Source organism: Procambarus clarkii, chromosome 58 (assembly GCF_040958095.1).
Source record: "Procambarus clarkii isolate CNS0578487 chromosome 58, FALCON_Pclarkii_2.0, whole genome shotgun sequence".
In the NCBI taxonomy this organism is placed as follows: domain Eukaryota; kingdom Metazoa; phylum Arthropoda; class Malacostraca; order Decapoda; family Cambaridae; genus Procambarus; species Procambarus clarkii.
In genome coordinates this window covers 1,460,461-1,475,929 of record NC_091207.1, presented here as the reverse complement: position 1 = coordinate 1,475,929, position 15,469 = coordinate 1,460,461, and the positions used below count along the sequence as shown (strand labels likewise).

Below are 15,469 nucleotides of genomic sequence, written 5' to 3'. Positions count from 1 at the left end.
CGGGCATTGCATAGTAGGCCAAGAAGTGCGTTCTGGCTACTAGGTACGGCATATATATATTTATATATTTATAGATAGATAATACCATTTATTTCCATGAATATCTACTCTTACTTCCTTTGCAGCACTAATCGCAACTACTTCCTGGCGGTGGCTCTGACGACGAACATGGTCGGTGCTGCATCGCTCAAGGAGAAGGAAATGGTTGCCTCACTCTTCTGCAAACTGGCAAACCTCATGAGGATCAAGAGCGTCTGCTTTGGCTCCGATACAAAGGTAAACCTTGAGGCTTCTTGCATTTATGAGGCACGAGACAGTCCCCGTGGCGGAGTGTAACATACTCGCCCTTGCGATTTGGCCTGGGTTCATATCCTGGCAGGCGAGGATTGACTAGGCGCCAATTCTTAATTGTATGCCTTTGCTGACTAAACAGTGAATGGGAACCTGGTTATTAAACGATTTGGTGGGTTGTATTCCGGGGAATATTAGGATTAACGACTTGCCCGAAACGCTACGGGTACCTGTGGCTTTACAAGAATAAGAAATTTTATATATAAAAATAAATAAAAATTCCTCAGTATGCATAACTTATGGTGTCACGCTGTTTATTTTTTGGGTGTCATTTTGTTTAGATATATGGGTAATATCTCTTAAATTGGAACGTAAAATGCCTACTTCGTTTATTTACGTAGCTTCTCAGTCAAATTGGGAAGGGGGTAGCTTCCTTATGAGTGTTTTAGGAACCCATTTTTCCTATATATAGAGAAGGGGGGGGGGTGAAAATATGCTCGACTAATTGCACACATTCTTAGCACCATCACCACAGTTGGGTGTGGCCAGAAATTGCTTTAATATGTCGAGTTTCTGCCTTAATATCCTTTAGAACCACAACTTTGATAATTTTCATGGAAAGTTTACGAAGGCCTCCTAAAATTATTGACTTGTAAATATGGTAAGGTTGTCATATTAGGTGTACTGTAAGGTGCTTGCTTTTCTCACCTTGTTAAAGTGAGATAACTTTCAGAGATGATTTGTTTGTGTATTTTATATGTTTGTTAGCCTGATGCCAGGGCCTCCAAACACGATTCAAGCAAAATTAACTTCAGAAGTGGAATACATGTTGAGAGGTGGGATCAAAGAGCCAAAGCTCAACCCCCGCAAGCACATCTAGGTTAGTACAATGGTGTATTGGAATATTCATGGTAAAAATTTACATGGTAAATGCACTCATGTCTGTATTACGTTTACAGATTGGGTGATAGAGTACTCTCACATTATAACATACAAATACACTTGCACATACACAGGTGAGTGTTGATACTGACACTCCTAAAGTTAAACATATATATTGCTACTGGATGTGTGGTATTACAGAGGAAAATGTTCAGTGTGCGATCCTGTGCCATCATCTGTTGAATAATGCTGCGTGAGGTGTTTCTGTCACTCTGTGCTCTGTGAGCACGGGAAGGTTGTGGTGTACTCTTGTATGTTGTAGTTGTGGTGCAGGATGGTGGTGGGAAGGTTGTGGTGTACTCTTGAATGTTGTGGTGCAGGATGGTGGTGGGAAGGTTGTGGTGTACTCTTGTATGTTGTGGTGCAGGATGGTGGTGGGAAGGTTGTGGTGTACTCTTGTATGTTGTGGTGCAGGATGGTGGTGGGAAGGTTGTGGTGTACTCTTGAATGTTGTGGTGCAGGATGGTGGTGGGAAGGTTGTGGAGTACTCTTGAATGTTGTGGTGCAGGATGGTGGTGGGAAGGGTGTGGTGTACTCTTGTATGTTGTGGTGCAGGATGGTGGTGGGAAGGTTGTGGTGTACTCTTGAATGTTGTGGTGCAGGATGGTGGTGGGAAGGTTGTGGAGTACTCTTGTATGTTGTGGTGCAGGATGGTGGTGGGAAGGTTGTGGTGTACTCTTGTATGTTGTGGTGCAGGATGGTGGTGGGAAGGTTGTGGTGTACTCTTGAATGTTGTGGTGCAGGATGGTGGTGGGAAGGTTGTGGTGTACTCTTGTATGTTGTGGTGCAGGATGGTGGTGGGAAGGTTGTGGTGTACTCTTGAATGTTGTGGTGCAGGATGGTGGTGGGAAGGTTGTGGTGTACTCTTGAATGTTGTGGTGCAGGATGGTGGTGGGAAGGTTGTGGTGTACTCTTGTATATGTGTTCGGGCCAGCATGTAACAAATATATATACAGGTTATCTTGAGATGATTTCGGGGCTTTAGTGTCCCCGCGGCCCGGTCCTCGACCAGGCCTCCACCCCCAGGAAGCAGCCCGTGACAGCTGACTAACTCCCAGGTACCTATTTACTGCTAGGTAACAGGGGCATTCAGGGTGAAAGAAACTTTGCCCATTTGTTTCTGCCTCGTGCGGGAATCGAACCCGCGCCACAGAATTACGAATCCTGCGCGCTATCCACCAGGCTACGAGGCCCCTCAAGTATAGTATATACAGTATATACATGTTTAAGCATCTGTTGAGTGTTTGCAAAATATCTTACAAACTTTGTGAAATTTGCAACCATCAAATAGACAATAAATTCATATATTTTGATAATACTTTCAATTATGGTTCATTAAGTTGTTTTTAATTAAAATTGTGGTAACTTTCTTTCTTTTTGTCATATTATAATTATAGTGTGAGGTTTGGTGGTTGGCGTAGGTGATGCAGGATATACATTGCTGAAGCCTCGTGGGGTGATGACGCTCTCATGAGCTTTTCTTTCACAACTCTTCTTGTTTTTGTATGATACTTTAAGTGAAGTGTGTTGGGGTGTAGTTCCTGTCTTGCTCCCAGAGCCTTGTGCTAAGATTTTCTCTTTCCCTATTTTAATGGAGGTGTTACAGCCACCTCAGATGTTGACGTGGATCTTTGATTCTAGATTTGTGTTGTTATAGGAGAGTTCAAGATGAATTGTTTGTGTAAGTTAAGAAAAGATAGACATTGATGATACTTATCATTAATGGCTTTGCAAGAATGTAAGAACACCAATGTCATGTACTCTCACAAACCCAATGTACTTCTTGTATATAGATAAATAAATAAATAAATAAAAATAAATAATTACTCATTGTCAAAGGCAAAATGTATTCTTCTAATTGGCCAAACCGCAGCTGCTAAGGCCCTGCGTTGGGAGACAAGTGAACGAGGTGTCAGTGCTTAAAATGTACACACAAGCTGTTTTGTGTCTACATTTTAGAAGAGTACGCTCATACCTCCCATGTTAAGACAGTGTGACTTAGCAGTTTAACCAGTGAGGGTTTGAGCACCCAATTTCGGAGCAGCTACTGAGACAACCAACTCAGAAACGTACATAAAATGTCAACACAATGCAGGCAAAATATTACAGCAGATATCACGAGGAAAGATTGCACTTAATGCAGTACCCTGTCCGCTTAATCATGTTGTTTTATATATGAATTACAGGAAAATGTCATGACTTTAAGAAATTTTAAATATTCATTGTAGTTAAGTCTAAACCTTATAAGGAATTAAAGAATACCAACACATATTCCGCGTTACAGGGAGTTGTGTTTGAGGTTGTTAATCGCTGGAGGTTATTAGTGGGAAACAGGAGGAGGAGGAGGAGAAGCTTAAGAGTGTGCAGTCACTTCTTGAAGGATTTCTTCATCAATTATTTTGTCGTCAGCTTTTATTCTTGTATAAACGTTTGGTATACCTTCCTTGATCTCTCTGGTATGATCTAACTATACTATGACAACATGAATTATTGATAAAATAATTGTCCTTTACTTTGAATGATCATTTCATACTTTTGGAAGAGTTTTTTATTCATTATTATTATTATTATTATTATTTCCAAATGGTTAATTTTTCATTCTAGTTTTGATTGCTTCAGTATTGTCATACGAAGCGATTATTTCACAGCTTCTTCCAAACGACTATCTTTAAGGAAACTCATCAGCTGCTTTTTAGTACAGTTAAACACTTCTTTCAGCTAATTCTTTATTATAACTGTAGAAGTAACTGTGACCCCGGTATAGACGGCCACATCCATTGTGCCCTCAAATACTGCAAAAAGTTGCTTGAAATCATAGTACTTAACACTATCAAAAACCTACCGTGCACCATAATGGGAAAACCCGGGTTTGAGAAATATACTATTTATACAAATAAAAAACGCATATACTAAACAATCTGTCATTATTTTCAGGTTACAGTAAAATGCCTGCAAGTGATTGTGAGAGCAGTTGATGCCAAGACTCTGGCCAAGAGTCTACCAGAGTTCGTCCGCACGTCCATGTTGACCTTCTTCAACAACTCCGCCATCGACCTGGAGCACTGTATCCACTGCCTGCAGGAGGTACACACAACACTACACTTGAGCACCCACCATGGTGCTCTTATCACGCACACAAAATACTTGACGTATGAGAGAGGGGACTGGAGAATAAGACGAGTTATGGAGATGGGAAAATAGATCAGGAGTAATTAAAATGATTCATGAGTAAAAATAGGGTTTAAAAAATTTAAAGAGGAGAAAGGGGATGAAAAGTGAGGGGGGGGGGGAAGCGAGTAGCATGTTGTATCTTAGGCAAAAGCAAGATGAGGAATGTCTTCGGTGTTGACGGTGGGCCTGGGATGTGACGGTGGGCCTGGGATGTGACGGTGGGCCTGGGATTCGACGGTGGGCCTGGGATATGCCGGTGGGCCTGGGATGTGATGCTGGGCCTGGGGTTGGACGGTGGGCCTGGGACATGACGGTGGGCCTGGGATGTGATGATGGGCCTGGGGTTGGACGGTGGGCCTGGGACACGATGGTGGGACAGGATGTGGAGTAAGGTGTGGGCAGTGCACCAAGACACCAGGAATTGAAGTCCAGTAGACTAAGAAGACATGGATGACCTAGTAGACGATGAAATTATAGTTCCTATAACATTTTAATGATACATGAGTTATATGCATTGTGGATAATTATTACAAATAAGACAACTCATTCATTATGATTATGTTATCATCTGTGTGATGATGAACATTTCTTTAACATTATAATTATGTAATCATAATACTGTGACTGCAATAACAAAGCTGTAATTGTTGTGTGTTGACAGGGTAAATATGCGTACATCCGGGGCACTCACCTCAAGACGTCTGCCTCCCTCAACTACATCCAGACGGTGTTGCTGCCCGTCCTCACCTCCCTCTTCGACCACACCGCTGCCCGCGAGTTTGGTCAAGACTTCCTCTGTGAGTCCTCACCCATTCTACTTTTTCACCCAATACCTTGACATTATTAATTCTCATTAACGTACGTGTATATATATGTCAAATGAATTATGTATACATATATATTACAAGTTTTCTGCATGAGACGTAATTTTAGGAAAACAAATAATGGTGAATGCTAAAAATAATAATTAAAAATAAAAATAATGCTAAAACAAATAATAATGAATAATAATGAAAACATTTATACAAGTTATTGCTCAGAAGAAAAAAATCCTAGAATTCAAGCCAGACTTTCATGCTAAAACCGAGGGGTAATTGTGGTGTAATATCTAATCTGAACATGCAGGCGATGAGTCACAATAACGTGGCTGACGTATGTTGACCAGACAACACACTAGAAATTGAAGGGACGACGACGTTTCGGTCCGTCGTGGACCATTCTCAAGTCGATTGTGATGAGGACAGGTAGGGGCAGGCATTAAATAGGCAAGAGAGAGCTGAGGAGGAAAGTAAGGTGTAGGGGATAGTAGTAATGAGAACTGCAGCAGGCCTATTGGCCCATACGAGGCAGCTCCTATTATAACCACCGAAGGAGATAGTAATAGGAATAAGAAGAGGATAGCAAGGGAGCGTAGAAGACAATGAACAGAAAAAGGGAGAAGAGAGAAAGAAAGGGAAAGAGAAAGAAAGAAATGGAAGGGGGGAAAGCTTATGTTAAGTCACGTTTGTTAGAAAGATTAGAGCATTTGAGTATATACTGTGAAAGGGAAGAGTCCACAGCAACAAAGCCAGGACTCAAGTTCATGTTGGGTACATTGTTAATAAGAGCCGATTCTACAAGACGGCGTCTGTGTAGAGTAGAGGCAGGAAAGATTATTTTGGAGGAAGACCAATCAATGGGATGATTAGAATCCCTCACATGGCAGAAGAGAGCATTGTTAGTGTCTGCAGACATAACACTTCTCTTGTGTTCTTTAAGTCTGTCATTCAGTGTACGGCCAGTTTCGCCAAAGTATTGGAGAGGACAAGATGAACAGGAAATAGAGTAGACACCAGCAGCATTAGAAGCAGGAGGAGCAGTGTGAACTAGATTGCTACGAAGTGTGTTAGTTTGTCGAAAGGCGAGTTTAATGTCAAGAGGACGAAAGGTATTGGTAAAAGTTTTGAGTTCAGATATGAAGGGAAGGCATAGTACAGTGCTACTAGTGTTGGAAGCAGGTTTAGGATGAAAGAAATTTCGTTTAGCTTGAGAGTGGGCACAGTTGATGAAATGCAAAGGATAACCAAGGCGAGAGAATGATTTGTAGATAAAGGCAATTTCAGAATCAAGAAACTGAGGGTCGCTGATGCGTAGAGCGCGGAGGAAGAGAGAGACGAGGACACTTTTCTTAACAGAAAGAGGATGGTAGGAAAAGAAGTGAATGTACATGCCACTATGCATGGGTTTACGGTAGACAGAGAAAGAGAACCCAGACACAGAGCTGTGAACATGAACATCAAGAAAAGGAAGGAGGGAATTAGATTCCCACTCCACTTTGAAATGGATAGAAGGTGCCAGATTGTTAAGAGAGGCGAGGAAAGGCTGGAAAAGATTAAGGTCATGAGGCCATAAAGCAAAAATGTCATCAACATAGCGAAGCCAGAGAGAGGGACGAGTATCAATAGAAGGAAGAAGAACAGTTTCGAAGTATTCCATGTAGAAATTAGGAAGAACAGGGGAGAGAGGGGAACCCATAGCGACACCGAAAGTTTGAGTGTAATATTTACCGTTGAAAGAGAAAGAGTTAGATTCAACACAGAGTCTAATGAGATCGAGGAAAACGTCAGTGGGAAGTGGGAGAGGAAGGAGACCCTCTGATGCCTTCTGTCTGAGGAAAGAGAGAACGTCATCAAGCGGAACATTAGTGAACAGAGAGTCGACATCAAGACTAAGCATTTTACAAGAGGGTTGCAGGCGCAGTCTTTCTATGAAGTCCTGAGAGTGACGAAGGTGGGCAGGAGAAAAAGTGCCAAGGTAAGGTGTCAGGGTTTTAGCGAGCCAGGAGGCAAGAGGATAGCTGACAGAGCCCCGTGAAGAAATGATAGGACGAAGAGGAACACCAGGTTTATGAGTCTTAGGAAGACCATAGAAATAAGGAAGAGAAGGGCAGATGACATGGAAACGTTTAATGAGATCAAAGTCAGGAGGGCAAAGACTAGAGAGCTGTCTTAGTTTGCGGTTAAAGGAAGTTTTGAGGCGATCCAAAGGGTTAGAAGTCAGAGGAGCATAAGTGTGAGAGTCAGAGAGCAAGACATCTGCTTTTCGGAGGTAGTCCTCACGGTCAAGGACAACCACCGAATTGCTTTTGTCTGAAGGAAAGATAAGAATAGAGTTGTTAGATTTCAGGGAGGCAAGGGCAAGCTGGAAGCGGCGAGGAAGGTGGAAGGTGGCGAAACGTCGTCGTCCCTTCAATTTCTAGTGTGTGGTCTGGTCATCAATAATCTGAACATATTTGACACGCTTTTGTTATAACGAAGAGATTGGTTTGTACGATCAGTTGCACTTAGACTAATATTGCTGCATACATGATAGTAGCGGAAGTTTAGATTTATGAGTAACTTGTGCTGGTGACAGTGGACGAGATCCAGGTGGCGTGCTACAAGATCCTCGCCGCCCTCTACCAGCTGGGAACTGACCTCACTCTAGATGGCGGCAAGACTTTCATGAAGAAGGAGTTGGACCGCCACCGACCCTCCATCGGCAACTGTTTGGGAGCCTTCGCCGCTACCTTTCCCGTGGCGTACCTGGAGCCCATGATGAACAAGAACAATCCCTGGAGCATTCATAACCGCATCGCTGACCAGTCCCTGGAAGCCCAAGGTCAGTCCATACCTACATCATCATCATCCCCGTCAGCCACTCCTTCACCAACACTTTCCCCCTAGCATACACTCTTTACTTTGTCTGTCTACTACATATATTTGACCACTTTTCTCAGCCTGCTTTACCACTTTGACCTAGTCTATGTTGCCAGTTTACCTAGTCTACGTTAGCAGTTTAACTAGTCTACTTTACCAGTTTAAGTAGTCTACTTTACCAGTTTAACTTGTCTACTTTACCAGGTTTAACAAGTCTACTTTACCAGGTTTAACTAGTCTACTTTACCAGTTTAACTAGTCTACTTTACCAGTTTAACTAGTCTACTTTACCAGTTTAACTAGTCTACTTTACCAGTTTAACTAGTCTACTTTACCAGTTTAACTAGTCTACTTTACCAGTTTAACTAGTCTACTTTACCAGGTTTAACTAGTCTACTTTACCAGGTTTAACTAGTCTACTTTACCAGGTTTAACTAGTCTACTTTACCAGGTTTAACTAGTCTACCAGTTTAACTAATCTACTTTACCAGGTTTAACTAGTCTACTTTACCAGTTTAACTAGTCTACTTTGCAAGTTTAACTAGTCTACTTCAGTTTACTATAAGGTACAAATACTTATTCAAGTTCAACAGTTTTTTACTTAATCATTACTGCTTACCCACTACTGTGAGATTTTTTTTCTTTGACAATTATCAAAAGAATTAAGTCCTATTGATGTTACGTTAATCGTAACTACCTCGCAAGAGAGGCAGACCTTAAACAGCAAGAGCTGGCAGTGGCAGATATTTAATCTTAAAGCCTAAGATCATAGGACCGCGGGAGCAAACCGCCAGGCGAAACCACTCGGGTAACACCTGTCACTTAGGTCGCTGGCTCCTCCTAGTTGACAACTAATAAAGGGTAGCCGACGGATTCTCACCTCTTATTTATAGAAGTGTGGTGCTGTGCAATGGACTCGAGCTTTAGATACAGACTTAATATGAACATAAGCAGGCAAAGCGTTGCAGAACATGAAATGTGGGGCAGTAATATTGGAAGGTTTGACGTAAACGACCGTTTTCTATAACAAGCAATTTATTCACAAAACAAGAACTAAAACTACTACACAGAGACTTTACGTTACTTTACTGTCACTCCAGTGACACATTAAAGAACAACTAATCAACAGCCTGATGGACCCACGGTATCCTTATCCCGTCGTCGCTGATTGAACAATGACACTAACTGAACACAGTGGTGCCCACTGGTGACGCAAGCTTGCAATCAATATTGTCACGGCTTCCCGGTGATCAAATACTATAATCACAAAACTTGATTGGCGTTCGCTGCCCTCAACGAGGTACCAAGCAACAAGGCGGTTAATCCAAGAATGATAACCCCTATAAAAATCATACGTTAACACTTGTCTCTCAGGACAATCAACAACAAAAGTTACTCTAATTGAATTTAAACAATTACGTTAACACACACGTGTCTCAACGACACTTAAATGGCAGCAATAACTCGTAAATCAATTAATTACATCAACTTGAAAGTCAAGCATTCGGTGAGTTATTCCCAATTAATTACTGAATACAACAGCCTATTATTTCAGACGAGTATTGATAAAGCCTACTGTCTCTCAACTGACAGTTCACTTCCGGTCTTACGACAAGATTACCTTAACGAGGGTAGACTACTGTACCACACACAAGGTTACAACACTCCGTGTAAACAACAACATCAACACCTGGTGAATTCACTAAATGGCGGTTACTAATTATCTTTAATTAGCTACGAGTGCTTAATCTCTCTGTCCGCAGTCCAACGAATTACAGCAGCTTAATTACAGTGCAATTGACTCCCATCATAGTAGACCGTCAACCCCTTACGTTAATCAATCAATTAACGACAGCTCGTTAAATCGTTAACATACGTTAGTCTTCACTTGACAATTTCTCCACTGCGTGAACTTCACTGTGACTGTTGCCTTTACACATTTCTACGTTAATCACAACAATGTTCAACGAAACAAGTGACCTTGTTAAGTAAATCGTGACCCCCGGTGACGTTAAATGACTTTAATTCTCACGGAATCCTTCACAGTACACAACGCCTTCCACCAAGGACAAACTTGTCTACGGTTTACACACGGTACATCACAGTACATCCTTGCCACTCACGGCAAAACTTGTAAATGACTTCCCCCAGTAAATTATCTACCAATAATTCACACTTTACCACAACACAACAGTAAAATAAGCGCTAGCCAATATAATAATGGGAATTATTTATAACCAAGGGAAACCTTCCTGTTACCACTTTCACTGCTGAAAAAGATTAAATTACAGCAAATTACATACATGGCACATAGAGAAAATAGAAGCAAATAACTCACTTTATTCCACCTCTGAATGTGTCTCTCGGTGTCGTCACACACGTCAAACCCACAGTTGGGCTCAACCCCAACTTGGTGACGGTAAACAGGGTAGACTCACACGTCTCCTATTCCCATTCACCTCACTAGGTGGTCTACTTGGGACAGAGGACAGACGGAACACTGGGGGCGACCCCAGCTTCAGAGTTTTATTACCCACAACGGAAACAGTGTACTTACATCAATCTCGCGGGCCCGCCACACACACTCACACACATACACGACATCAATCTCGCGGGCCCGCCACACACACTCACACACATACACGACATCAATCTCGCGGGCCCGCCACACACACTCACACACATACACGACATCAATCTCGCGGGCCCGCCACACACACTCACACACATACACGTCATCAATCTCGCGGGCCCGCCACACACACTCACACACATACACGTCATCAATCTCGCGGGCCCGCCACACACACTCACACACATACACGACATCAATCTCGCGGGCCCGCCACACACACTCACTCACATACACGTCATCAATCTCGCGGGCCCGCCACACACACTCACACACATACACGACATCAATCTCGCGGGCCCGCCACACACACTCACACACATACACGTCATCAATCTCGCGGGCCCGCCACACACACTCACACACATACACGTCATCAATCTCGCGGGCCCGCCACACACACTCACACACATACACGTCATCAATCTCGCGGGCCCGCCACACACACTCACACACATACACGTCATCAATCTCGCGGGCCCGCCACACACACTCACACACATACACGTCATCAATCTCGCGGGCCCGCCACACACACTCACACACATACACGTCATCAATCTCGCGGGCCCGCCACACACACTCACACACATACACGTCATCAATCTCGCGGGCCCGCCACACACACTCACACACATACACGACATCAATCTCGCGGGCCCGCCACACACACTCACACACATACACGTCATCAATCTCGCGGGCCCGCCACACACACACACATACACGTCATCCACACTCCCAGTGCTGCTGCTGGATGATGACGTAGGCGTCCTCACTTCCTACACGTGGTCAGTTGGAGCACGAGGTCCTAGACCACAGCGTTAGCTCCACACACAGAGAGACCAGGTGGGCGAACACGCCGGCTTAGGCAGACCAGGGTGCGAGCTCAACAGATTACACAGCGGGGATGCAGTACCACACCCATCCACTTGACACGGTACCCCAGGATACGACGGTACACAGTGTTACACGGTACACGAGACGGAGTCCTTCACTGTTCCTTTCTAATTCCTCGGAATTAGGAATTTTAAGGTTTCTCTCATAACACTGAAACCTTCTCTAGCACGTCTCACTGCAGTACCTTCAAGCCCAGATATGACAGACGGCAGATGTCACTAACCTAGGCCGATAATTAACAGCCTCACTCAGTCCAGTTGCTCTGAGATGGCGTCTCACAATCACGCGGCTTAGATGACAAAAGTTCACACTGGTTCGGTACATGCACCTTTCCGATCTACCGGATTCTTACGGACGGCACACGGAAAGATAGCAAGATGATAGGCGTGACTTAAGTAACGTTGCAGGTGGTATTTCCCGATGCCTGGCCTAGCACGGAAAAGTACTTCCTCCCATAGCAACGTTCTCGGTAAAAATATTTTTTTCCCGCCAAGACGGCCCCGGAGATACCATGCGGCACCCCTCAGCGTCTTGACCAATCACGGTTCAGCATTCCTGAGGCCCAGGAGCCTTGGCCAATGGCGCACCTGCCTCACAACGCTACCCCCCTCTCTCAGAAGATGGACACGTGATAGGGGGGGGGGGTCTACAGCCGTTAACCCCCCATATCTCCCTCTCTACACTTGACTTGTACAAAAATTTCCCTGAAATCAACTCCCTCTTGTAATTTCCTTCACAGACCTGATACAGCGATCAGAGTGACATCAATGGCTAGCAAATGTCACGGGCTGTCCAACGACACCCAACGCGACTGTGGAAAAGTTATATTCAGAAAGTTGAATCACGGTGCACATCACTGGTGCACTATGCAATTTCGTACTTCATTCAGTGCACGAGAGAGCAGGAAAAATATGTCTCCTGACAACTACAAGTGAGCACTTTACTCGCTCATTCACTTAATGTTATCAGCTCACACAGATGTTGCAACCCTGCACTAGATAACATAGTTATCATACCAGCCAGTTATCTTTTCTTAGCACTGTAAATAACAACAACATTGTTTTCTCTAATGAGAAACATTGGAAGCTAAGAAACCTCTCTAAGGTATAGAGACTTGTGCCCAGGAAACGTCAGAATCACAATGTATTAAATTCGACGAAAACAACAATTTCTGTGATTTTGGAGTTTACACATCCCTTTACGCTTCCGTAAAGGGGTGTGTCGGTGGGTGGATAAGTTACACTTCACCAGATGATATAAATACCAGACTTCACTAGTGTATAGAGTCAGTAAACATCACGAATTAATGTGGTTATTACCGTTCACCAGATTATATAGTTAACGCACTCAGTCATAAAGCTTTACCTAGTCAGCCACTGTATGTTGAGGTATGGCTCAGAGGGTGGGCAGGGAGGCACCTCACATTGCTTAGTAGCGGAGTACTAAGCCTGGCTCTCACTAGTTACACTTCACCAGTTTACACAGTGATAACACTTCACCAGTTTACACAGTGATAACACTTCACCAGTTTACACAGTCATAGCACTTCACCAGTTTACACAGTGATAACACTTCACCAGTTTACACAGTCATAACACTTCACCAGTTTACACAGTGATAACACTTCACCAGTTTACACAGTCATAACACTTCACCAGTTTACACAGTGATAACACTTCACCAGTTTACACAGTGATAACACTTCACCAGTTTACACAGTCATAGCACTTCACCAGTTTACACAGTGATAACACTTCACCAGTTTACACAGTGATAACACTTCACCAGTTTACACAGTGATAACACTTCACCAGTTTACACAGTCATAGCACTTCACCAGTTTACACAGTGATAACACTTCACCAGTTTACACAGTGATAACACTTCACCAGTTTACACAGTGATAACACTTCACCAGTTTACACAGTGATAACACTTCACCAGTTTACACAGTGATAACACTTCACCAGTTTACACAGTGATAACACTTCACCAGTTTACACAGTCATAGCACTTCACCAGTTTACACAGTGATAACACTTCACCAGTTTACACAGTGATAACACTTCACCAGTTTACACAGTGATAACACTTCACCAGTTTACACAGTGATAACACTTCACCAGTTTACACAGTGATAACACTTCACCAGTTTACACAGTGATAACACTTCACCAGTTTACACAGTCATAACACTTCACCAGTTTACACAGTGATAACACTTCACCAGTTTACACAGTAACAGCACTTCAGCAGTTTACAGTGATAAAACTTCAGCAGTTTACACGGTGATAACACTTCACAAGTTTACACAGTGATAACACTTCATCAGTTTACATGGTGATAACACTTCAACAGTTTACAGTCATAACACTTCAGCAGTTTACACAGGGGTAACACTTCACCAGTTTACACAGTGACAACACTTCAACAGTTTACACAGTGGTAACACTTCAGCAGTTTACACAGTGATAACACTTCAGCAGTTTACACGGTGATAACACTTCACCAGTTTACACAGTCATAACACTTCACCAGTTTACACGGTGATAACACTTCACCAGTTTACACGGTGATAACACTTCAGCAGTTTACACGGTGATAACACTTCACCAGTTTACACAGTCATAACACTTCACCAGTTTACACGGTGATAACACTTCACCAGTTTACATGGTGATAACACTTCACCAGTTTACACAGTCATAACACTTCACCAGTTTACACGGTGATAACACTTCAGCAGTTTACACGGTGATAACACTTCACCAGTTTACACGGTGATAACACTTCACCAGTTTACATGGTGATAACACTTCACCAGTTTACACAGTCATAACACTTCACCAGTTTACACGGTGATAACACTTCAGCAATTTACACGGTGATAACACTTCAACAGTTTACATACTACTATGCTATACAAGCAGTCATTTGATTATCTCAGTTTTGTGCTAGACATTGCAGAAAAAGAATTTATTTATATAGTGTAACAAAGTTAGTTTTTCAGGTAGAGCGAAGTTTATGGCTGAGGTCAATAGATGTAAAAGAGTATATATGTACTCCTCCAACTTCGGAAATAACTTTGCAAGCAGCTGTGAAAAGTCAAGCAATTTGTTAATAAAGCATGAGTGTAGAAACAGGACTAATTACGTCTTGTTATTTGAATTGTTGATAATACGACTTTGTGAAGCTGTCAAAGAGCCGAGTATAAGTGCTGTAATGTTGCTGTTGTGGTGTTTTCTTACTTCTAAGAAGCATTTTGTCCAACTTTTACCGACCATTCTGGTTTCTTCTTCCTTACTTTTGAACAGAAATCATCGTTAAGATGGAGACGGCAATGCCCACGCTGGAAACCGTCTTAAAGCAGGTAGAAAAGTTTGTGGAAGAAGAGACAAAGCACGTTGACCAGCCTCAAAACATTGACGTGCTGCTGCCTATGTTGTGCTCCTACCTCCCCTTCTGGTGGAACCAAGGCCCAGACAACGTCAATCCTTCCGAGGGGTGAGTCTTATGTACACTTCTTCACTTGCTCATGACAAGGAAAGGAACGATATTGATGTCTGTACACTACACATGTTCACTTACAAATGTAAGGAAAAAAGCTACAAAAAGAGACGATGAGTCACAATAACGGGGCTGAAGATATGATGACCAAACCACACACCAGAAGATAAGGGGAAGACGTTTCGGACCGTCCTGGACCATTATCAAGTCAACTGTGACAATCGACTTGATAATGGTCCAGGATGAACCGAAACGTCGTCGTCTCTTCATCGTCTGGTGTGTGGTTTGGTCATGAGGTTATTGTTGAATAAAGAAATCTGGGAAATGTGATGCCAACAGCCACATGAGT

At 43.0% G+C, this 15,469-nt stretch overlaps 1 protein-coding gene across 1 annotated transcript in view; it reads left to right on the top strand.

Annotated features, from left to right (window-relative positions):
- Positions 1–15,469, top strand: part of LOC123751887 (ryanodine receptor-like) — a 359,023-nt gene that overhangs the window by 311,427 nt on the left and 32,127 nt on the right. Inside the window, 5 exon segments of the mRNA XM_069306475.1 lie at positions 126–276; positions 4,168–4,317; positions 5,066–5,201; positions 7,798–8,043; positions 14,928–15,117. Coding sequence (XP_069162576.1) covers positions 126–276; positions 4,168–4,317; positions 5,066–5,201; positions 7,798–8,043; positions 14,928–15,117 — 873 coding nt within the window.